The following is a 25612-nucleotide window of genomic DNA, read 5'->3' as shown; positions in this document are numbered from 1 at the left end:
TTTAAATATCTCTAAGGCAGTTCTTACTTTCCTTAGGTATTTTCCATCTCTTGTGTTCACTGGCTGCTGGTGACCAGAGCGGCAGCATGGGAAAATATGCCATTCAAATACCAGGCCTTCCCAGTCCTGTACTTTTTGTCCAGTCATATAGGAACAAAAGCTCCAGTAGGAGCAGAGTTGGAGCAAAGGAGAGCTTCAACTGCCATTTTTCTACATGGTACTGTTTCTCTTGGGAAAGGGCTTTTAGATTACAACATAAATATGGTGGCCTTGAGAGTCAGTGATACTTCTCTTAATATGGTGACATTTTTGCAGAGCTAATAAAGGCAGTCAGATCTTACACCCTTGCCTCTGAGGGAAACAGTAGAGACAACACATCTATAGCAACTACCCTGATATATTGAAAAGTTGGAAATACCATATTTTTATAAATCAGGGCTAGCAAATTTATTTTCTTACTATAGTCTTTGTCAGGTACAGAATTTGCTATCATTTCAAATGATGTATCTTTTCATTTTATACTATTTTATACTGTGATTCATGGTTATCTGTATCCTAGGAAATAACAATTGTTTAAGATACCACTGTAATCTGACAGTGTCACTGTTTAATCATATTGATCATATGATGGCAGGGTATTGTTTGACTTAATATATGTAAATCATACATATTGCAATATAAATATTCCTTGAACTTTCATACTAGTTAGCTACACCAGTAGTCCCCAACCTTTTTAGCACCAGAGACGGTTTCGTGGAAGACAATTTTTCCACGAACTGGGAGGGAATGGTTTTGGTTTCACTCACTTTCCTACTGCTTACCTCCAGCTGTGTGGCCCGGTTCCTAATGGGCTACGGACTGGTACCGGTCTGTGGCCCGGGAGTTGGGGACCCCTCAATTATACATTTGAATAAAGAACAGTATGAAAACTTGAATTTTATATTAATTTAAAGTATCTCTTAATACTTCATAGCCTGAATATTATTTTTAAATGTGTACATATAAACATATGTGTGTAATATAGATGTTCTTGTCAGGTCCAGAATTAGTAAAACTGCTGAAGATTTGGAAGATAACTATTGTCTGTTAAATTATGTTTGGAATGACCCAGAGTTCACAAAATTAGCCCCTTGCTATTGAAGATATGAAGTTGCTATTTTCAAATCTTTTGCTCTTATGTATGCATTCAATTCTTTGAAAGAGGTACAGACTAGGATAGCGGTTCTCAACCTTTTTATACGGCGACCCCCAGTCACACGGACGCGCCGCGCATGCGCATGCGCAGCGCCACCCCCTGAGGGGGAAAAATGGCGGATCACATTGTTTGGCGACCCCCGTAAAATGGTCGTTCGACCCCAAATGGGGTCGCGACCCATAGGTTGAGAACCGCTGGACTAGGAGAATGTCCAAAATCCTGCCATTGTGAATTCAGATGTAACCCAAACTAAGCTGAATCTTTTGCAAATAACTTTTGCCTCAAAATCTTTTGCTTCAAGATGCACTTAACAACTTGTATTTCAAGATAAGGAACATATTTCAAAATATACCTCTGCTGATAAATTACGTTTAAAATATTATTTAAATATATATTCTATGCAAATCTTTCCATGCATGGAAATTTTAGGCTTATGAAAGAGACATAGTGGTGAAACACAGAAATAACCAGATCTATCCACTCCAGGTGTGGTCTTTTTTCTGCAGCTGTAGTACATCACTTCTTAAATTGGTATTTTGTTTCAAAAGTTTACTCCCTTTCCCATATACTCCGTGTTGACTCCTTGCTTCCCTATTAATATAGCTTGCGAGTTTTACGCAAAAAACACTGAATTTTATTTGTAAGGTCTTCATATACAGCACTGACTGATAACAAATCTTGAGAGAGATGGGCAGTTCAGAAATGTGAAAATTAAATTAAATAAATAAATGGCTGAACTGGGAAAGTATTTTCTGAGAACCATACTCCTAAGCAAGCTGTTTTTGAGATAAATCTTAAACACTCTTGATTTCCAGGCATTTTGTTTGCGTTGTATTCAGCAACTTTAAGCCTACTATTTGGAGATAACAGCAAATTCTAAAGTCTTAAGTGGAAAATTAGAACTCAGATAATTTTGAATCCTGATCCAGTTTGAAATGTCCCTGGGCCAGATACTATTGAAGTAAAATGCTTTATTTTTCTTCAATACTAGTCATCGTAATTAGGATTTGAGGAAGTTGTGATTCCACAACATCTGAAGGACCCTACTGGCCCTCTTTGATCTTCAGCAATCTATGATATCTTTCTGGACTGTTATAGCAGACATGTTAAACTCGCGATGTCGCGTGATGTTGCGCAACGTATCGGAATGGTTTTGCCATTGCTGGCAATGGGGTGGGTGCGGCTTCCGGATGATGCGTCCGGCTTGCGGGCCGGCAGTTTGATACCCCTGGCTTACAGGGATTGGGAGTAAGAGGCATTATTCTGTGGTGGTTTTGCTCCTTTCTAAATGGCCAATTCCTGCTAGTGTTGACAAGACCAGAGAGATCAAGCCAAAAACCTTGAACTGATGGTAAACCAGATTCTAAAATAACAGATTCTTGTAAGCCCTGTTGTCCTTACTTCCTTTATCTTATGGTCCAGTGAATTGGGGAGTTATCTGATCCGCTTCTATGTATTTTCTGCCTCTTGTGGATTTAAGGTATGTTGCACCTCTTGTTGGTAATGTATTTTGCAAAACTGTCATAGTCTTCTGTTTTTACTCTTTACATCTGGAGGGTGCCACAAGTTTGATGCTCTCTCATCTTGCTTCACATTCATATGAGGCTCCTGGATGATGTTATCTATTGGCTTCAAGGTCAGGTGTCAGTACACTAATGGTACCCATCTGTATATCCCAACTCCTGGCATTCCAAGTGATGTTAATAGATCATATCTCAGCACTTGGAGGCTATTGGCATGTGAATGGGGAAGAAACAGAATCAGGTTTAACTTTAAGCAAGAGTGGGGGGCTTTACATGGTGGGAGAATCATTGTCGGGATTTTCTACCTACAGTTATAGACAATATCGCATTTCCTCATTTGAGATTGGTATGCTTTCTGAGGATTGTCGCAGGCATTAAGGTGTCCCTCAAAGAGAAAAGAGGAAAATGTAGCCAGGAAGGCATTCGCACAGATTTGTGTTGTGCACAAGTTGAACTGTTTCTGCACTGGATGTCTGCAATCATTCATGCTTGGTCACTTCATTTGTGGACCATTGCAATATATTCTAAATGGGGCTGCCTTGAAGATCACTCAAAAACTGCAGCTGATTCAGATATGCACAGTAATGGGCAAGGCTTAGTATGTCCATATAATAAATTCTACAAGCTGCATTGGTTACCAATAAGCTTGGGGTACAATTCAAAGTGTTAATTATAACCTGTAAAGCCATGCATGCTGATTATTTGAGGGATCATCTGCCCCCATGGTTTCTGCTCATCCTATGTGCTCAGAATTGGCATGTTCTGGGTCCTATACATGTCATCTGATAGATCCAGGAAGCAGGTCTCCTCTGTAGTGTCTGCCTTCTTGGATAATATCCCCTAGAATCTCCACCCTCCTTTCAATGAGCCCTTAGGACAGTGGTTCTCAACCTTTTTAATGCCGCGACCCCCAACTGGTCATAAGTTGAGGACTACCCAACCGATCATAAGTCGAGGACTACCCAACCGGTCGTAAGTCGGGGACTTTCCCTGCCAGGAGTGCCGCACATGCGTGGTGCCGCCCCCTGCGCCGGCCGAGGCATAGCTGGCGAGGGGCAGCGATGGCGCAGGCCGACCACCAGCTGGGCCACCAGCTGGCCCAGCCCAAGGGAGGTAAGGCACCTGCCGGCCCCACGCATGCCAGCAACCCTCCCTGCGCCCGCCAGCCTCCCACCTCCCACCCCTGGCCCTCTTTTACTTACTTTTTTAGTACTTGCTCAGCAGGGAGGGGTGGAAACTTCCAGACAACTCGCCTTCGCTGCAGACAACTTGCAGCACCGTTTGCAGAATGGGACTTTTGGCGGGCTCAGCAGGGCAGAGACAGCCTGGACAATTCCTATTGGCTTTTGAAAGCCAATAGAATTAGACTCTATTCAAGAGATTCTATTCTATTGGCTTTCAAAAGCCAATAGAATAAAAGGGAGTAGCACAGCTAAGGAAAAGGGGAAAGAAATGGTGGACTGCGTTGTTTGGTCCCAACCTACAGGTTGAGAACCGCTGCCTTAGGATCTGGCTCTTTTGTCAGGCTTTTTGACTCTTTGAAAATGTGATTGTTAGAAAAATGTGAGGGTTTTTCTCTGAGTTTAACATTTCTTTTGTTGACTGGCTTTTGTCTTTCCCATTTTTATTTCTGTTTGCCTCTCAAAACCATCTGGATTTATATTTATTTATATTTATTTAATTGATCAATAAATTAAATATCAATATGAAATCACTTCAAACCTTAATCATATTACTAAATTTAGACCATTGTTCCATTTTATCATTCTTAAAATATGAAGATATTTTTAAAAACCAATAAGGAGCGCATAACTTGAATCCATTCCTTAATGTTAAAGAGCTATACATTTTTTGTATCTACATAAATACTATTTGGCAAACTGCAGGCTTCATATAATTGAAATTCTTCAAGAAAGGTCAAATTTTATAATGTAGACAAAATGTATGACAAAAATTTCTTCATTAAAAAACCCAATTGTAGGCACACAGTCTATATACACATTGTGTACACACACACATACACACCCATGCCTTTTTAACTGTAAGAAATCTTGCCTGTCACAATAAAGTATATCCACCAATGAGATTACAGCATACAAACCAACTAAACCTTAATGCTGACTGGCTGCCATATCTGATTGCACAATGTGTCCACCCAACAATGATTTCTACTTCATTTTATTACTGAAATGTAAATACTGTTTGTGAAAAGAGGTATGGTAACACCCTAGCTCTTATATACAAAGTGAGATAACAATTGCTCATTCTCCAAACATTTGTAAGAGAAGATGTGGAGAGAAATAATTCAAATGGAAATCAACGCAAGTCAACAAACTGCTGTTTCAGATTCGTATGAACCTCTGATAGCACCTAGAAATGCTTCAGCAAAAGGCCCTGGGCTTCAGAGCGATTTTATTTTTGAGGAAATTGGGCGCCGCATCAAAGGTGTTGGAGGTCAACTTGTGAAAAAGGTGAATGCTGTCTTTCAGTGGGACATCATGAATGGAGGAAAGATTGTGGCCCAGTGGACCCTGGATTTGAAGTCTGGTTCCGGTCAGCTCTATCCCGGAGCATCTCACGAGCCTGCCAACACAGTTTTTATTCTCTCTGAACATGATTTCATGGAGCTTGCTTTGGGCAAGATAAAGCCCCAGAAGGCTTTTCTGACTGGAAAAGTGAAGGTGAAGGGCAATATTCTACTTGGTCAGAAACTGGAGATGATTCTCAAAGAGTATGCAAAGATCTGAACTCCTTCCTTCCTGGCAATTACAGTTCTCGTTTTCTCTTTAGTCAAGATGTTGCTTATAGAGGAGGACAAGATTAAAATGTGGAGTATTTTAATGGAAAGCATATCTGTTCAAGTTTATATTTCCTTTAAAGCTATTTGAATGCTTTAGACTGACAAATAGTAATAGATTACTCATTTTTTTCCCCTCACAAATTCACCTTTGCAGACACGCCATTGTTTCAGCAGCAAGGAAGGTGCAGGTCAGAGTCATGAACAGCCATGATGTGCTGGAGAAAATCCCCATCATTTACTTTCTTTCTCTGTGAATGTAGATGTGTGTGTGTGTGAGTGTGTGTGTGTGTGTGTGTGTGTGTGTGTATCTTTCATACACACAGAGAAAGAATGAGTACAGTTTTATGCCTCTTGTAACAGAAAAATTATGAAGAAATTATAATGAGAAAATCCTCAGTCTGAGTTCTTTTTTTTTGTAATCTCAATATAATAAATAGTGGGAAATTAAGACATTATGAATATATGAGAAACTGACCTTACTATTCTGGCCTCATAATGGAGAAAAGTCTGTAGCCAAGTTATTTTTGTTCACATCAAATGGGTATATATAAAAGAATAGAACACTGTACAAAAAAGGCATCCCAGGTTTCTAAGCATTTTATGGAATTTGGCTTTTTTTGTTTATATATCTAAAGATGTCTCTGAATATCAATTCAAAACAAATCCTGAGCAGGTCAGACAAAATGGGCTTTTCAATTTTTCGTAGCACCTAATATCTGTTCATTAAGTTGGGTCTTGAAAGCATCACCAGACTGACTGGTTAATATATTATTACTTCATGCCTTTACATATACATCAATCATCTTATTTATTATTTTATTTATAATATTTATATGGCTGTCAACTCAAACTGTATGACTCTGGGTGGTGTACAAGAAAAAAAAAGCATCTATAGCAAATGCAACATAAAATAAATTTAAGGAAAACTCATCCCAACTCATCTCACAGGGTTATTATTGTGGGGATAATAGGAGAAGGAAGGTATTTTGGATTTTTTCACCACCTTGATTTATTTTTAAAAGTAATAAAGGTGAGATATAAATAAACAAAAACAATACAATGCATTAAAACTGATTCTAACAGTAAATTGACATCTATCCAGTTGAAATTCCACTCAATTTAACCTGAAAAGTTTGAGAACAGGACCAATCTTGACTCCCTTTCTAAAGGTCCACAGGATTTGGGGTCTACTGTATATTGTTGGAGCAGATCATTAAAAAAAGGGCCACCACCAAGAAGGCATGCCTCTGAGATCTTACAAAGTGTAATTGTTTCAGTGATTAAATGTAATTGTTTCAGTGAGACAACCTGGAGTATTCTTCGTTGAGTGAGAGATAACCCGATACCCTTGGAAGCAGGTGGCCCCACAAATAATCCAGTCTTATTCCATGTAGAGCTTTATAGGTGATTGCCAGTATTTTGAGTTATAGCAGTATTATTGGGAGCCAGTTCTGCTAAAGGGGTAGAATTGACATAAAAAGGCATGATGAGGAATGTCCATAACTATCCATAGTACTGTGTTCTAGACCAATTAAATCTTCCAGATGATCTACAAGGGTATTTCCAAGTAGAGCATGTTGCAATAATTGAATTGGGAGGTGACTAAGGCATGAGTGATTGTGACAAGTGCTTCTCTGCCATTCCCCCTAGCCATAGCTGCTCTTCCAGCAGAATCTGTGAATCCAGGAGGATCCCCAACTTGTGCACTGAATCTGAACTGGAGAGTGCAGCTCTGCTCAGACTGGTCAATGGTAGAATCTCCATTTCCAGAACCCATGGACCAAATCAAGTAGACACTCAATCCAAGAAGAGTTGAACCAAAGCCTGTTCTTCCCCATTCAGATCCCCACAGCCTCCAGACACTAGAAAAGAACAGCTTCATCTGGGTGGCCAGGGATAGCAAGATCTACTGTTGGGTATCATCAACATAGTAATGATACCTTGGCTATGCTGATGTTAACCTCTGGCATCACCTACATTCATATGTTAAAAAGGAGAGTGGAAAAAAAGAAAGCCTTATGAGTCCCCACAAAGCAGGATCTAGTACAAGACAGCTGCCCCAATATCATTTAACCCACAATTCCCTCTTAACCACAATGGCACCGCCAGGATTGTTGTCATTAAGTGATGTGGTCATGTAATCTACCGAAGCATCATGTAATGATGGAAATTCCAATCCCAATTACCACTGTAATTACCAACAGTTAATGAAATATTCCCCAAGTTGGGGTATATAACAGATTAAATGACATGAAACTACATGAATTCATGAAATTAAAAAATAGAATAATAATGACAACAAAAGACTAAATTGTACAGACTGGTGAAAAGTGAATAGATGCATGAAACACAGCTTACAAAAATAGTAAGCAAGTAGAGTTTTGAACAAGAATATCACAACGGAGAAGGCTCTTGGGTTTCTAGAAGAAAGGTAGATATAAATCAAACAAATAATAAATAGATAAACAAGAAAGTACTACCAAAGAAGATATTTCATGTATCTGGTAATGCTAGGAATTCCACAGTACCTTATGAAACAATTAGCTTCCAATGAATCAGTCACTATCAACATAAATGTTCAGCTACAAAGGTTGTGAATGTGCTTTCACAACAAGGTCATAGTAACTGCTCCAAATTCCTGAGCTTAAACCAATGCAAACCAGTGTTTTGCACAAAGGCTCTATTATTATTTTCCTATTTTGTCACTTTTAAAAAGCACCAGATGGTGTCCTTGGCTTTTATTTCTTTCTGAAATTCAAAGCTAATAATATTTCATGAAAAAGGCAAATAGCAGTGGTTGAGGCTTTCTCGGGTCTATAATTCCACGCAGCATTTGATATTTTCATGAGAACACTCCATGGGTTTGTTTCTCTAAATACAGAATTTGAACATATGGTACATCAAAACCAGAAGGCAGGCAGAGAACAATTTGCAAAAAAACAAACAAGAATTATAATAACAAACAAAGGGAAATGCTGAATAAAGGGAAATAACATTTCATGTATCATGACATTAATTTGTCCCACAGTTTCCACCCTAGTTATTTCTTGAGAATATAAAATGTGGAGTTAATTCTTCAATAGACTACTGATTTTCTTTCAGTTTTTCATACACATTCATGTAGATTAAAATTCTCAAAGTATTGTTGGTGTGGATAATATGGATTAACTCACTGAATTAAAATCTCCTGAGTATTTTAATTTTTTTATTTTAATTTCTTTCAGTAGAATTTGTCTATTGTACCTCTGCAAGAATAATTGAAGTATTGTTAATATTAGAGATGAATAGATACTTCATTACAAATTGTTGTTGACTCCAGAGAAGGAGCAGAATGACCCACCTTCAGATCAGAATGCTTCCTCTTATTTAAACTATGAGCTCCCAAGCAATAATGTGCTCTAAAACTTGTAAGAGAGTAAAGTGTGTTTCCACATTTAATTTTGAAAATGCAGAAGTTCAAAAAAACACTAAATGAAGTGCAGGTAAATTTAATATTAAATTGAAATTATCTGTAAGAGAAGCCAGGGGGGAGAGTGAATTTCCTTTGCAAAGTTGAAGACTCCCAGTTTTCCCACTAGAAATTATTCTTGTGTATTTTATGCATGATTTGATAATTGTGCTGTCATTTTAATAAACACTAGATGATAAGATGAAGGATTTAATGTGGTTTTAAAATGTTTTGATTATATAGTTGGATTTTTCTCTGTTGTAGGACTATGTACTGAGGAATGCTTAAATATATGTTATGATCATATTTTTTTAGATTGGCTATAAATAATGGCGACAGAATTTCTGATTAAATAACACACACACAATCTTAAACACAGGTATATATTTATATGTATGTGTGTGGAGAGAGAGAGAGAGAGAGAGAGAGAGAGAGAGAGAGAGAGATTGCCTTGAAATGTTATATTCCTCTTCACTGCAGGCCCTTAAAGAAGATGCTGGTAGCCAACTAAATGCTTTAGCAAATCTTGCATTAAACAGGAAGTTAGATCAGATGATCTCGAGAACTTCCAATTCTGTAATTCTATGATTCTTCTTATGTAATATATGTTGAAGCAGAGTTGAAATGTATATTTTTTGTCAAAAATCTCATATTGCCCATAAAACAAAAACTATATATTTTGGTCTTTGATACTTTTAATAAATGTAGAACAGTTCCTTATCTGCCAAAACAGCTTGAAAAATAATAAAACACCAGATTTAACAATTGTCATTAAGAAACACAAAAAAGTCTGGATAGTGGATGTGGCAATACCTTGAGGCAGGAGAGGAGAAGAAAAGGAACTAGAGAAGATAACAATATACGAAAGACCTACAAATAGAAATAGAACAACTATGGCAAAAGAAAGCAAAGGTAGTACCGATAGTAATAGGTGCCTTAGGTGCAATCCCAAAGGAGCTGGAGTCTCACTTGGACACCATCAGCACTGACAAAATCACCATCAGTCAATTGCAACAGGCAGCTTTACTTGGAACAGTTTACATCCTACAACGATACCTCTAATACCATAAAACATTAACATCTGCCTATCCCAAGTCTTTGAGAAGGACTTGTGAGGTACATGAAAATGCTAAATCAAGTTTGAATATTTGGCTGACTATGCAATGAACCATTTTATTGATTATTCATTGTTTAAGTTAATATCTTACAGAATCCTTTCAGATTCAGACTGGTTACAATAACATAATAAAATATTATAAACTATCCATGGTAAGAAATGAAAAAAATAAAGTAAATTCATAACTTATTATGTATTATAACAAATTATAATACGATAGATCAGAAGTCCTCAAATTTTTTAAACAGGAGGCCACTTCATTGTCCCACCGATTATTGGGAGAGGCGGACTATAGTTTGAAAAAAAATGATTATAGATTTGTAATTAGCAGGAAAAATAAATCTAGCACTTCTGAATTCTTTTCCCAAGGGAGAAAGGAAAGTTCACAGCCTGCAGTTGCTAGCAAAGTTGTCAAAGAATGTAGTTATTGCTGCTAAAGGCAAGAATAAATAACGAATCAATTTTGCAGCTCTCTCTTGTTACTACATCCTCTTACCTCCAGAATGTGGCCTGGGATTGCACAAGGGGCTAGGCTAAAATCCGGTTGAGTAATTTGCAGCCAGGTGTTCAGTACAGACCTTGCCAATGTGATTTTAATAGCCCAGGAAGGGATAGGAAAACCTGAGGAAAACTTTGCAATCAATAAACCATGGTGAACTACGCTTGTTTTGCCCTAGTTTGATTCTCCTACCCCCAATCAAAGGGAAAAACCCGAATCCAGAAGGCAGCCCAGCCACTGCGCCCCTCCGGTTCCTTCTCCTCACCCCTTGGGCCCAGACACAGTCACTGCTCCTCACCATAGCTGGGGCAGGACTTGCAAGTATGTCCCTTCACCAGCTTTGTCCTGCAAAAAAGGGCTCACCTGGTGGTCCCGCCTACTGGCAGGCCCATCGGCATCAGGAAGGCTCCAAAGAAGGTAGCTGCAGGGGAGAAGCAGGAGGTTTTCCAGCAGGTGCCGCCAGGCCTCCAAACACAGTGCTGCCCCTCCACTTTCCAACTCCAAAATTCCAGAGTAAAGTTGGGGAGCCTTTGAGTGCCCCTGACAAGCTGCAGATTTAATATAGCCTCAGCTGACACCCCCTTCTTTGGCAGGGCGAGGCTGGAGCGCATGGCCTTTAGTTGGGGCTGCCAGCATGGCAGCAGGCAGGAGCACCAAGTGAGTGCCACTTTGCAGGATGAAGTGGGCAGATGTATTGGCAAGTCCCACCCCAGCTATGGTGAGGAGCAGCGACTGCGTCTGGGCCCAGGGGGTGAAGAGAAGGAACTGGAGGGGTGCGGTGGCTGGGTTGCCTCCTGGCCCGCTGGATTCGGGTTTTTCTTTTGATTGGGGGCAGGGATGGGCCAGCCCCTCACTGTCTCCAGGACGGCCCGGGGCCAAATGTAAACACCCCGTGGGCACCGCAGGTTACGTGATGCTTCTGGAAGTGCCAGTCAGCTTGAGCCCAGCGCAGATCTTGGGTGCTCAGCAGAGCCCCAGCAATACTGCAGCTCCAGCTGGCTCTCTCACAGGCCTGTGCAGCATTGCTGCCAATTCAGCTCATCCCCACGCTACACTTTTACACTTTTTTTACACCTTTTTTTTTACAGTGCTTTTCAACTCGTCCTATGTCCTACTCTCTGATTATACCAGAGAGTATTCTATCTATTTCTTGGAGTCCACAAGCCAAGACAGTCCCTTGTAACAGAGTTAAGTGACGCCAGAGTCACCACATAGATTCTGCCCAGGACTCAAGGTTTCTGGGAACTCTCAGCAATTTGGTTGGTAAAAATGTTACACAATCAGGTGTCAGCCATCTGTTTGTCCTTCTCTATGAGGGAATAAGGCTGGCAGCCAAGCAGCCCATAAAGGAGAAGTATCAGTGTTTTGCCTTCTTTACTAATATGACATAAGCTCAGAATTAAGTTTGTACTTATGCTCGATCAGGTTCACTTTTGGTCTTTTTCCATGGGGCTCCAGGGCATTATTTCGATTGTTTTACCTCCCAAAGTTCTTCAGTAAACAAAAGCACACCATGGGATTGGCACAAAGAGACAGGTTGCGCTATTTCATTGAGAGCCCTACTCACCTCCTATTGGCAAAGGCTAACCAGGAAATAAAGTTCTACCTGTCAGATCAAATTGTCCCAATCCATCAGCCAATGGAATGGACCTTCTTGGTGATTTCTGCCCTGCAGAAATGTGAAGGGATTTAGAGATGACGTTGGAATGAAAGAACTGCTAAGGAGGGACTTACGCAAGCAATTACATATTCCAGAGGTTGAAGCAAACACGAGAAGGAAACTCAGAATAGCCCCATCTTGATTTTGCTAACATCAGAGGAGTCAGAAAAACATTTGGACAGGCTTTCAAGCTTCTGTTATTATACCCCACAGCAATAAAGTAGTATTTCTGAGGTCCCAGCCATTTTTGCTTCTTCTCCTGGCCTTCCTCAAAAGGCTGAAATCAATCCAGTAGGCTTCTCCAAGTTTCTCTTGAAAGTTATCAAGGCATTAAGACAAATGGGGATGAAGAGAGAGTAGTTAACAAATTCTTTGCAAGAAGAGATGAGTCAGTGAAATGAAGTATACAATATGACAATTGTATGGTATTTGCAGAAGTGGGCTTCCAATATGTATTGTTCATCCATATTTTAATTTGTCTTTTTCAACATAGAGGAACAAGTCCACATTTCTGGAGTTCTTTTTTTTATAAATTTGCTGACATTTCATTATTACTTTTTGTTGTAGATGGATTGCTTATACATTTAATTGCTAATTTATATGATATAATTTGCCAACAATTCGAGATTAATTAAAAGGCCAACTTTCTGGTTTTCCTTTTTTTTTGTTGCCTCGCTATGTTATCACTGTTATTATTTTTGTTCCTTTAATATATGTGCGCCCCATACAACCCTTTCCATTATGATACGATGTAAGATGTGAAAAAGAAAAGCAGCTTTTAATCACTTTTGCTGACTTTTGCTATAGCCACAGGAATAAAATACTATTATACTAAAGGACATGCAAAAATCCATTACTTTCCTCCAGTTTAAGAAATATTAAATCAATGAATTCATATTCAGGAAAAATTCTCTAATATTCAAGTTTTAGATATTTTTGGATTTTTAGCTTTCTAGGGTCACATATGCATAAAGGCTCGAACTATTCTCTAGTAACTTGTTAATACAGACCATAAATTTAGTACTGCACTTTTTCAAGTTTCCAGCTCATTTGCAAGTGTTAATGACACACAGCTTTAATTACAGGGTTGAAGTTGGCTTTATAAATATTGTGTTTTACACACTACCAAATTGATATTTTTAGGACTAATTTAAAATGTGTTGTGATTAGCCAACATGAATGCATGGAGAAGGTTTTTCCTCCAAATAAATTACCTTTAAAGTGGGAATTCTTGCATTCCTATACAGCCTCATTGAGAGGGAAAATTTTAGAAAGACTCCTTTATCCATAACTGTACAATTTTGCCGAAGACACCCTTTTCAGGTACCAGAGGGCGAAGGAGTGACTGTGAACTAACATATTGCCCCCCCCCTTCAATTGGAGACAACTGTTTTAGGAATTTATGATGCCTAAGTAGGACCAGAAATCCTCTCTAGTATGAATAAGAGTCACTGAACTCAGAGAGACTTATAAAAAAAACTGCTGAACTCAGCTCCAAATGCCTGTTGAGTTTTCCACAATCTCTCTTCCCTGCTAATTCCCCTCCCTTCCTCTTTACTGTTTTATTCCCTCATTTTAATTATCCTTGTAAGTATATCCTTCCTTCTCCGCATCCCAACTCTATTCTATTTTCCCCTCCTTTGTTGTTTCTGTTAAAGGGTGGTGGTGGGGAGGATAGTTGTATGTGCTTTGCCATGTTTTACAGACAATTAATGTTAATCAACACTTATCCACCCAGTTTCTTCCAATTATAATAACAGAGTTCCTTCCAACTCTGTTATTCTATATTCTGTATTCAGTTAATTTTTGTCTTAGCCCTATCTCTTTCTGGAATACAGACTAGTGTTGTTTAGAGGTAATTCTTGACTTACAAGTACAACTGAACCCAAAATTTCTGTTGGTAAGCAATCAAAGTTCTGTCCCATTTTATGATCTTTCCTGTCACAATTGTTAGGTGAATCACTGCAGTTATTAAGTTAATAACATGGTTAAGTGAATCTGGCTTCCCCATTGACCTTGCTTCTCAGAAAGTCACAACATCCCTTGTTCAGTGTCTGATGGTTGCCATTTGCAACCTTCATTGACAAGCAAAGTCAGTGGGGAAGCCAGCAGGAGGTCGCAAATGATGATCACATGATGTTGGCTAATGACCACACGAGATTCATTTAACTGGCAACCAAAACTGCAACAGCTGTTGTTGTAAGTTAGCATCATCGTATGACATCATGCTTTACGACAGGGCTGCTTAGCAGGGTTGCTGATCCCAATTACTATAATTAAGCAAGAATTACCTGTAGTTCCTCCTTAGTCATGGAAGCTGGCTGGGTGACTTTGGATCGCTCTTTCTCTTTCAGCCCTAGACTGGGGAAAAAAAATATCATCTATCTACTAACCTTCACTGGATCAGCTTGGTAGATTATGCTTCCTAAACTTCAGATGATGCTGATGATGATGATACAGCAACAACACCTACACATTTTTATATGCACATATTTTATTGTGAAGAAAACCCTCTAGGATTTTTTTTTAAAATTAGATTTGGCAACTAGCTACACACAAGCTAGAAATGCATTTTATTTCAAGCTAGGAATAGAATAGTTCACTTGATCTAATCTTCTGATCTGGCCACATTATACAGGAACAAAACTCAAAAGATAAGAACCAATGGGAACTTGAAATTGAGCCCTCCCTCCCTTGCAGTGGAACAATGAAAGTGAAGGTGGAATCAGGAGAATTTAGCGATCTACTGCAATTGCTCTTTTTGCTATAAAGAATTCTCTGTTTCACACGACAGTAAACTGCATCAAAATGCAAGTAGGATCATAATTTCAAATGCTCCCAGAAAATACCCCCCCCATGTTTTGAAGAAAAGCCTATGTTATACATTTATTTCTAATTTATTTCTAATTTATTATTTCATTTCTTTCCTCCCCTAATATGGAAAAATAGGATTTTGTATGAAACAGAAAGCATATTTTCTTTTGAACTCAGAACAAAGCATTCCACCTTGAACATCCTGAATATTTTCCATTGGAATATTCTGAGTTGACTGTGATGCAATAGAACATGGACGTCAAACTCGCCACGTCACATAATGTGTTGCGACGTATCACGACTTTTTTCACATTGCTGGAGCTGGGTTAGGCGCAGCCTCCACATAATGCAACCGGCCTGTGGGCTGGCAGTTTGACACCCCTGCAATAGAACAAATTTTAAATGGTTTGAATTTTCTGTTGGAGCAAAATTTGTGTATCATGGGATAGGAAACATCATGAACTGGGATGAAGTCCTCTTATTCTGTTCACCAGAGTCACAAGAAGAATTAGAGGGCAATCTCTGTTGACCGATATTATGCAGCCAACTTGTGGAAAGATTGAAACAGGCAATTCTAACTGATTAAAGAATGAAGAAAGACCTTTATATTCTGAAGTACTGAAGGCAACATGGAGGACAAATGGCTAGTCCCTCTTCACCATTCTTCAAATAGCAGCTAGTTTCCGATGTGCACTCCCAAAAGCCCAGCCGATCAGGCACTGTTATTGAAAGGGACAGCCACATGCTTCAGAATGTATGGGATTACAAACCTGCAGCATCTCTTTTACTCAGCATGTTTTCCTGGGACTGTGTGGCTACTCTGCCAGTAAGTGGGGCGTGCACATCTACACCTACTCTAAAGTCGTTTTTCAGGTTTGAATTAGAAGGTCTACATATCCTTGCTAATTTATTACTTATTTAAACATTTACATACTGCCGGTTCCCTTAACAGGTTGATAGAATAGGAAAGCTAGACACTGCAATTTATAGATATTAATAATTTTTATGTGTAGTTTTCCTTTTTTTCTGGAGGAATCAGTGTTAAGTTCAGAGTCATTCTTCCTTTCAATATATAGTTTATTTGTTTTAAACTGTGGAAAGCTTATTCAGCTGTTCCTACTCTGTTCCCTAAGAAGAAAAATCCTTGTCATTGCTCAAATTCACACTGGCTACAAGGCAGACATCTCACTCACTTTGGCACAGTTCACTGGATAACTAACTGGCAAGATCTTACATAAATGTGTTCTATCAATTTTGGATACAGTACATATATACACTTTGGCATGTCTGGTGCCATGATCGAGCATACAAACTACATACCGGGAATCTCCTGTTGCAGGAATGGACCAATGATAGTTCACTTGCTCCTTCTTTACTCCTGAAACTTCTTTTCTCAAAGGTTGTTCTGTTAATAATTGGCTACAAAATACTTACTAAGAGAAGTAAAATTCTATTCTACCTTCAGCAATATTAAGAAAATTAGTAGCACATGCACATAGGGCAAAAGGCAACGACCCTTTTAAAATTATGGAACTGGGAGAAGTACAACACACAGGCACTTCTCTTTTTACCTTGCCTTAAGCTCAACACCTTATCGCATTTTGGTACAAGTTTTAAAAAATATTTCTTGTACCTAGATAAGCTTAAACACAATAGGACATTGCAAACAAAGGAGATGGATTTATAGAGGATTCATCTTGATGTGGTTTAGTGGGAGGAGGTCGCAATAGATGCAATTATTTGTAATACTTATTGAGTTACAAGCATTTTTTGAAAAAGCTTTGAAGAATGTAAGAGGAAGAATTTCTGGCACTATATCAGTGGTTCTCAACCTTTTTAATGCTGCGACCCCCAACCGGTCGTAAGTCAAGGACTACTCAACTGGTCGTAAGTCGAGGACTACTCAACTGGTGCAGCACCGTTTGCAGAATGGGACTTTTGGCAGGCTCAGCAGGGCAGAGACAGCCTGGACAATTCCTATTGGCTTTTGAAAGCCAATAGAATTAGACTCTATTCCAGAGAGTCTATTCTATTGGCTTTCAAAAGCCAATAGAATAAAAGGGAGTAGCACAGCTAAGGAAAAGGGGAAAAAAATGGCAGACTGCGTTGTTTGGCGACCCCCGTGAAATGGTCGTTCGACTCCAAATGGGGTCCCGACCCACAGGTTGAAAATCACTGCACTATATGCTTATGGTCAGATAAAGGTCAGTTTTAACTGAGTGTCCTCTGAAAGATTCAATATCTCCAATGACATAATGGGGAGAAGTCCAGTAAAGCTAATAATGTAATGGAATGACAATAGAAAAGCGTGGAAAAAATTCTGTAGAACAACAGAAGAAAGAAAGTAGAGGTAGGCTTGTCCTTTTCTAAAACTCAAGATGGCCATGAATAAAACAAAAGAAAATGAGAAGAGGCTTTCCTTCTCAAAGCTATGGTAACTGTAAAAATGAAACAAAACAGCTTGGTTGCCTGCCTGCAGATGTTTCATTACATAGTTAGGAAACATCATCAGTGCTAGAGATTGTGGGTTTGCTTATATATAATAGATTGCCCTACTAATGTTGGTTTGTGTGTGTGTGATTTTCTCTTCGTAGTTCCTTGATTAGGGTATGATTTCTGCTTGATTGCTAATCCTTACTTATCTGGGTGTTGATTGATCAATGAGAGGATATGTTCTAATTGTTTTATTTCCTTAGCTTTTTTATTGTTGTTCTTGAATGGGGTGTAAATGTGGTTTATCTTGGCGTAAATTGATGACTGATTTGTCTGAAAGTCCAGTTTCCTGGAATTCCCTTGCATTTTTGGATTTAGTTTGATCTATGATATTTATAGATATTTACAGTTTTCCAGTTGAAACTATGGTTGATTCTGTCTATCTGTTGTGAGATTTCATTATGTCTTCTGAATGCTAATTAATCCAGTCATATCTTCTGACTGTCTATTGGTCCAACTGTGTCTTCTGACAGCTAGTTGGTCCAGTTGTGTCTTCTGGCCAAGTAGGAGTCAGAAGACATAATGAAAACTCCTTAAAATTAATGGTGGCTGCACTTGGATTGCTGTCACATGCCCCGAGAACACATGGCCTGCCTTCCTTGTACAACATGAGGTCTGGAGAACTTCAGAAGGTAAGTGTGATGGGCATGTTGGGATGAGGCCCAAGTGCTACAGGCTTCTGGTGGGGTGGGGTGGGGTGGGGGAAGAGGGGGGACACTGCAGTGACCCTGTGGTGGGTTATAAGGTTGAATGACTGCAAGTCTGCTGCAGCCATTAATTTTGAAATAAATTAGAAATAGTCATAAATAGCTTTTGGGGGGGTCAATTGTAATTTCAAACCTCCGCTAAACGGCCTTTCATTCCTTGAGGATTATCTGTATATTAAGTCATTAAAAGTTTTTATATTTCTCAAGATTCCTATGTGTTAGTCTCATTCTGAAATTATATCATAATCACCCAAAGTTTTTCAGGAAGCAAAACCTTTGAAAAAAATGTTCAGTAATCCCCATACTTCTCACATAGATGATGTTACCTAGTTGGGATTGTAAAACATTGGCAAGCAAACAATTAAACTCAGAGAGCACAAAAGACTCTACAGTTAAATCCTGAAGTTCATGTTCATCTATTGGAACATAAAAATAAACAATTTCTATAACAAATGCAAGGAAAAAGTGACTTAAGACACTTATAAAACATTCAAATCTACCTTTTAAACATTCCAAAGAAATGAAAAGGCAAAAAAAAAAAAAATCAGCCGCTCTTCTTTATTTATTTTTTTGAAGGCTGGTCATGAGAAGGGTCCAGTGAGCTGTATTGGGATTTTGGGCATAAAGTATGCAAATTCTGATTTTGTGAGAGTGACAGTTATCACTAAGTCTTACAAAAGGGGTCAGTTTTGTTGGAGTTATAGCACTATGACACTAATGCTATGAGTTGGCATCTCAATATTATTTATAATTTTATTGTAATAAAAAAAACTCAAGTGCCCAAAATCTAATCTTGAGATGTTGACCATGTTGACAGTATTTTTAAATTTAACTTTAAATTTTTGAAATTAATTTTATAATGATTTTAATTAATTTGATTTTGGTGCCTGCAATGTCATTTAAAAATGTATGATAGCATCCACTAGCATGCTTTTGACTATTTTGTCTTGGCTATTACATGATTGTTCCATAGTTTTATGTGCAAAAAATTACAAGGAGACAAAATGGATTTGAAGTCTCCTTAACCTTGGCTAGAGGATTGCTGCTCGCACATGGTGAGCTACTAAAAAAGATTGCTGTTGTATTTAAGGCTAAGTGATACATTCATAAAAGCAAAAATAAAATACAGTTGTGCCTTCTCAAAAGTTAGTGAGATAATTTAGTGACAATAAAATTATTTATTGGATTTATTGGATTATTTATTGAATTGAATAAATAATGACAATAGAGGTTCTCTATCTTAATATCAACACAAAAAGAATAATGTATGTTCTTTATATTATACTTTATGAATCTTAGACAGAGTCAGTACTAATCCTAATACTATCAAGGTTCTGTAGTTTTTGCTTTGCTCAAACATACTTTGTCTTGTTGAATCAGCAAGTGGCACCATGTGGCTGATCTTCTGGAGTGGTCAGATCAGGTCTATGAGTACTTGAGCAATTATTGTCAGGCACAAGCAAATGGATCCACATGTGTAGAATTCAAACTAGCTACTTTATTCTGCCTATAATGCAGGATTTTCCCCAGACTGCTTGCCTTCCTTTGGGAACAGATAAGGTTCCATGGAACTTGGGAGAATGGGGTCAGTCTTGATCTCTTGCGGATGCACAATGATTCAAGGCTAACTCCCCACTTGAGTTTTCCTCCCTGTGAGGCTGGGCATTTCCAGCTCTTCCTTGGAGAGTGAAATAAAATGGAAGAGCCCAGCAGCAAACCATTTCTCTACTATTGCTAAGAAAGCCACAGAGTTATGCCGATGTAGTCACTAGGAGCCAAGCTTGATTTCACCTCTATCCATTTTTAATCAAGCAGATGCATGTTTATGATAAATTAATATGAGCATATAACTTTATTATTTACCAATTAATTAAAGAAGTATTTGAAATTTACATGCAAATTGCTACAACTCTGTCTTGTTTGCCTTACACCTTACTTGGAGAAGTTGACTCAGCTCTTTGAGGAGCATAAGGCCAAGTATGGTCTGCCCCAAGACAAGTACCTAATGATCACCTAGCCAGCCACATTGGACCAGCCTGGGACACAGAGGGGCAATATTATTTTTTTAGAGAATGTTTGTTGTGGGTGTGAGTATGCATGTAGATGAATGGTGGCCCTGTTATGTATAAATTTTATTATTGTATTTAGGGCGTATGAATGTGAATATTTTTATTTTCTATGCATATAAATTGAGTGTGAATGTGTATTGAGTGTTTGGGGTATGAGAATGGTGGAGTCGGGGGCGGAGCCTGGTACCCCCTCTGCTGAGTGCAATAGCAAAAGTAGGGGGGGCAGGACTTACCCTTGGGCTTGGTCTGTATGGAAAGCGAGTCCGGTCAGGAAGGGAGAAGGCTGGTGAGGGTGGGGGTACTCCGGGGAGGGGAGAAGGTCGGAGCATCCCGGTTATGACTGGGATGGGCAGATATGGCGGGAGCCGAGGGGCAGGCCATCTTTGGGGAACGAGGACTCGCTATGTTAGAGCGATTCCTTGTTCTGGCCCCTCAAGAGGCTCATCCTGTAGTACTGGTGACAGGGGAGTACAGGGCCCTAATTGTAGGCTGCTGTTGCTTAATGCCAGGTCCGTTGTCAGCAAAGCCCCCCTTGTCCGTGATTTAATATTGGACAGCGGGGCGGACCTGGCATGTATAACCGAAACCTGGCTGGGCCCTGAGGGGGGTGTTTCCCTCTCGGAGATGTGCCCGGACGGGTTTGTGGTGCTTCATCAGCCTCGACATCAGGGCAGGGGTGGGGGGTGGCAGTCATCGCTCGGAAGTCCTTGAGTCCTCGTGGGATTCCTGCCCCGGAGGTTGTTGGGTGTGAGTCCCTCCTATTGAAGTTGGGTTCACGGGTTCAGTTGGGCTTGCTGCTGACGTACCTACCTCCCAGCTGCGTTGCAACAGCCCTGCCTGCGTTGCTGGAGTCAGTAGCCGGGTTGGCGGTGGAGTTCCCCAGACTTATGGTACTGGGGGACTTTAACCTGCCATCACTCGGCGATCGCTCAGAGGCGGCGCAGGAGTTCATGGCTTCCATGGCAACCATGGACCTGACCCAGGTAATTCAGGATCCAACTCATAGGGGTGGTCACACACTCGACCTTGTGTTTCTCTCGGGGCAATGGAGACATGATCTGGAATTAAGGGGAATAGAGATCTCGCCCTTGTCATGGACAGATCATTTCCTATTAAGGCTGGACTTCAGAGCATCACTCCCCCATCGCAGGGAGAGTGAGCCGACTAGGTGGTTCCGCCCCAGGCACCTAATGGACCCAGATCGGTTCCAGGAGGAGCTTGGGGAAATACCTGACTCCCTTGTCCACAACTCGTCCGGGTCCCTGGTTGCGGCCTGGAATGAGGCGGCGTCCGGGGCCCTGGATCGAATTGCGCCTTTGTGACCTCTCTGTGGTGATGGTCCCCGGAGGGCGCCTTGGTTTACTGAGGAGCTCCGGGAGATGAAGCGCCACAAGAGACGTCTAGAGTGACGTTGGAGGGCCAGTAACTCTGAATCTGACCGATCACTATTAAGAGCCTATCTTAGGACTTATTTAGTGGCGATAAGGGCGGCAAAGCGTGTTCACTTTTCCGCACTTATTGCGTCCGCAGAATCTCGCCCGGCCGCCTTGTTTAGGGTGACCCGCTCCCTTCTTAAAGTGGAGGAGGCGGAGGAACCCTTGCAGGGGAGAGCTGAGGAGTTTGTTCAGTTTCTTTCGGACAAAATCGCTCAGATTCAGAGAGACCTGGACTCCGACTGGGCAGTGCCAGCCGAGTTGCCAGGGGCTGGTCTTAGTCATGTTATCTGGAGCGAGTTTGAGCCTGTGACCCCTGATGAAGTGGACAAGGCCGTGAGGGCAATGAATGCCGCCACCTGTTTATTGGACCCGTGCCCCTCCTGGCTGGTTTCTGCCAGTAGGGAGGTGACACGAGGCTGGCTCCAGGCGATAATCAATGCCTCCTTGATGGAGGGGTCTTTCCCGCAACCTTTAAAGGAAGCGGTGGTGAGGCCCCTCCTCAAGAAACCTTCCCTAGACCCAGCTGTTTTGAAGAACTTTCGTCCCGTCTCCAACCTCCCCTTTGTGGGGAAGGTTGTAGAGAAGGTGGTGGCGTCCCAACTCTTGCGATCCTTGGATGAAACCAATTATCTGGACCCTTTTCAATCTGGTTTCAGGCCCGGCTACAGCACTGAGACTGCTTTGGTCGCACTGACCGATGACCTCTGGCGAGCCCGGGATAGGGGTTATTCCTCTATCCTGGTGCTTCTTGACCTCTCAGCGGCTTTCGATACCATCGACCATGGTATCCTTCTGCGTCGTCTCGGAGAGGTGGGGGTGGGCGGCACCGTATTGCAGTGGTTCTCCTCCTACCTCTCTGACAGGTCGCAGTCGGTGTTGGCGGGCGGATAGAGATCGACCCCTAGGCGCCTCAATCATGGGGTGCCTCAGGGCTCGGTCCTGTCCCCCCTCCTTTTTAACATCTACATGAAACCGCTGGGTGAGATCATTCGGCGACACGGGGTGAGGTATCATCAGTACACGGATGATACCCAATTATATATCTCCACCCCGTGTCCTTTCAGTGAAGCAGTCAACGTGATGTGCCGGTGCCTGGAAGATGTGAGGGTCTGGATGGGGGTGAACAGGCTTAGACTCAATCCTGACAAGACCGAGTGGCGCTGGGTCTTGCCTCCCAAAGGCCAACTGGATGGTCCATCATTAGTCCTGGGGGGGCAAATTTACCTCCCTCAGTACAGGCATGCAATTTGGGTGTCCTCCTGGACTCACAGCTAAATTTGGAACAACATCTTTCGGCTGTGGCCAGGGGGACCTTTGCACAGGTTCGCCTAGTGCACCAGTTGCGGCCTTATTTGGACCGGGAGGCTTTACTCACGGTCACTCATGCCCTTGTCACCTCAAGACTGGATTACTGTAACGCGCTGTACATGGGGCTACCCTTGAAGGGCGTTCGGAGGCTGCAGTTGGTTCAGAACGCAGCCGCAAGAGCGATTGTGGGCGCGCCAAGGTACGCCCACGTGTCACCTATCCTCCGCGAGCTGCACTGGCTTCCTGTGGGTCTCCGGACGCAATTCAAGGTGTTGGTTATCACCTTTAAAGCCCTTCATGGCATAGGGCCAGGTTACTTACAGGACCGCATTCTGCCGCACAGTTCCCAGAGACCAGTGAGGTCCCATAGATTGGGCCTCCTTCAGGTCCCGTCGGCCAGACAATGTCGGCTGGCGGGCCCTCGGGGAAGGGCCTTTTCTGTGGTGGCTCCGACCTGGTGGAATCAACTTCCCCCTGAGGTTCGAACTACTCCCACCCTGCCGGCCTTTAAGAAAGCCGTTAAAACTCTCCTGTTCCGGCAGGCCTGGGGCTGATGTCCCCGGGGGGGGGGGGATATGATCGGACTCGCGGTATGACTGTATTATTTTATTGTTTTATGATTGTTTTAACTCTGTACGCCGCCCTGAGTCCTTTGGGATTGGGCGGCATATAAATAAAATTAAATACAAATACAAATACAAATTACACCTCCCCTGTGAAAAATTTTCAAAGTCTTTGGGCAGAAGCAACTGCATGTGCTGATGGTGGTTGAGTTCCTTGATATTACAGTTATGACAAAATGAAAATGAAAATAATTCAGAGGGTGGAGTGTTTTGCTTTTTCACAAATCAGGATGGTGCAGTAAGCAAATGAGAATAGCATTGCAAGGACTGGGACTTGAATACTTGTTCAGCAGGAAAGCTCATAAATTGGCCTTGAGCCAGTCATTAATTTTCAACCTAAATTATCTCACATAGTTGTTGTGAGGAAAAAAAAACCCCTAATGGCAGGGAGAAGAAAGAAACAACACATCTCAGACCTGACCTCACTCAAGAAATACTAGAGAAAATATTAAAAATATAATAAATTACTTGTAACAGGTGCTGAACTGAGAAAGCAACACAATATATTACCTAACCTATCTACAGAATTCAATACTGTTGAATTGAATAAGTTGTATAGTCATTTGTTAAATTACGTATTTAGTACTCAATTTGTCCAGTTCAATAATGTATAATTTATTATATGTTTAATATTATAACTTATACAGCATCTTTCCATCCACCCAGGGCACTTAGATTTCTGGAAGCGTAGTGCTGACAAGGACTTGGAGATCATGTAGCTGCACTCTTGCCCAATGGAAGATCTGCAATGTACACACAAAATCTGCCCAGTTAGTGATCAACTATCTCCAACAATGAAAAACCATGCCCATCCAAGACTGTTCCACCAATGAGCTACTTTGTTCTTGCTTCCTTGTCATTACATTCACATTAAATACCTTTCATACCTTTTAATTTTTTTGCAAGTGAGAGACTTCCATGACTCAATGGCACCTATGTGCATGCACACACATATATACACAAATCCCTTCATCTAAGATGAGCTTGTTAATAAAGAAGCTAGTCATAGCTTTTCTTCTTGGCATGTCAGCCCTCAAAACATCCATGTCAGTCACAAAGGCTGACTAGATATGACAGCTGATGCCTTCCTACCTTCTGCTTGTGAGGTGAAGAGAGTATTAGGACTTGCACTACTTTAGATTTGATTCTGAAAATGCATCATTTAAAGGGGCTACATTCTTCTTCCAACATACTTTGAAGCACCTTTTATGAATAATTTGCAAAGTGCTAAGATCCCTAGACAGTTCTCTAATGCAAATATGCATTTCTAGGTATAAATTTCTTTACTGTGTACTACAGAATTGCCATGATGCTATGGATTGAATAAAGAGCCTCTCTATGCTTCCTGTTGTAAATACTACAGTAGTCATTTCCCAGTTGGGAAAAATTCATTATAGTATCAGGTTAAGTTGATTGAGTCACCTGGCTGGGTGCTAATTGGTAAAATGTGATGGTACTTCTGAGTAGTCATTTTAGTGAGTAACATCCTTGATAAACTCATTGCCTCAGTGACATAAATCTTAAGGAAAAAATATATTACTGTACTGCTAGGAGTCCCAGCTCAAAATATGTTTTATTTTGGTATGCTACTATTGCATTGGATACGAAGAGTCCATATAACTACTGTATGAAAACCAGTAATGATTAATAAATTTATCCTGCATTAATTTGTTTGGTATATATTAGACCAATTTATTTTTCTGTGTAAAAAATAGAGTTCTGCAGGAAACTCTATTGCACATCTATTTTGTCCACAAATACTTCATCTTGAAACTATTGTTATCTTAATCTAATTAGATTAAATTCAACAAAAATAACCATATTTTCCTGGGATGAGCTTACTTGACCTTATAAGGGTTAAGAATTTTGTTTCACATCAAGGACCACTTCAAGACCATATATTAAAGAGCTGGTGCATTA

At 40.6% G+C, this 25612-nt stretch overlaps 1 protein-coding gene across 1 annotated transcript; it reads left to right on the top strand.

Annotated features, from left to right (window-relative positions):
* The first annotated feature begins 4929 nt into the window (after nucleotides 1-4929).
* On the top strand, nucleotides 4930-5724 carry SCP2D1 (SCP2 sterol binding domain containing 1). The gene has a single exon (XM_039326132.1). It carries the CDS (start codon nucleotides 5007-5009, stop codon nucleotides 5463-5465), a length of 459 nt encoding a protein of 152 aa, XP_039182066.1. The 5' UTR covers nucleotides 4930-5006; the 3' UTR covers nucleotides 5466-5724.
* The last annotated feature ends 19888 nt before the right edge of the window (nucleotides 5725-25612 follow it).

The sequence above is a fragment of the Crotalus tigris genome, unplaced genomic scaffold (assembly GCF_016545835.1).
Source record: "Crotalus tigris isolate CLP2741 ecotype Arizona unplaced genomic scaffold, ASM1654583v1 scf7180000024339.11422700, whole genome shotgun sequence".
NCBI lineage: Eukaryota > Metazoa > Chordata > Lepidosauria > Squamata > Viperidae > Crotalus > Crotalus tigris.
The sequence above is the reverse complement of the archived record's forward strand: the minus strand, read 5'-3'. Positions and strand labels throughout refer to the sequence as shown.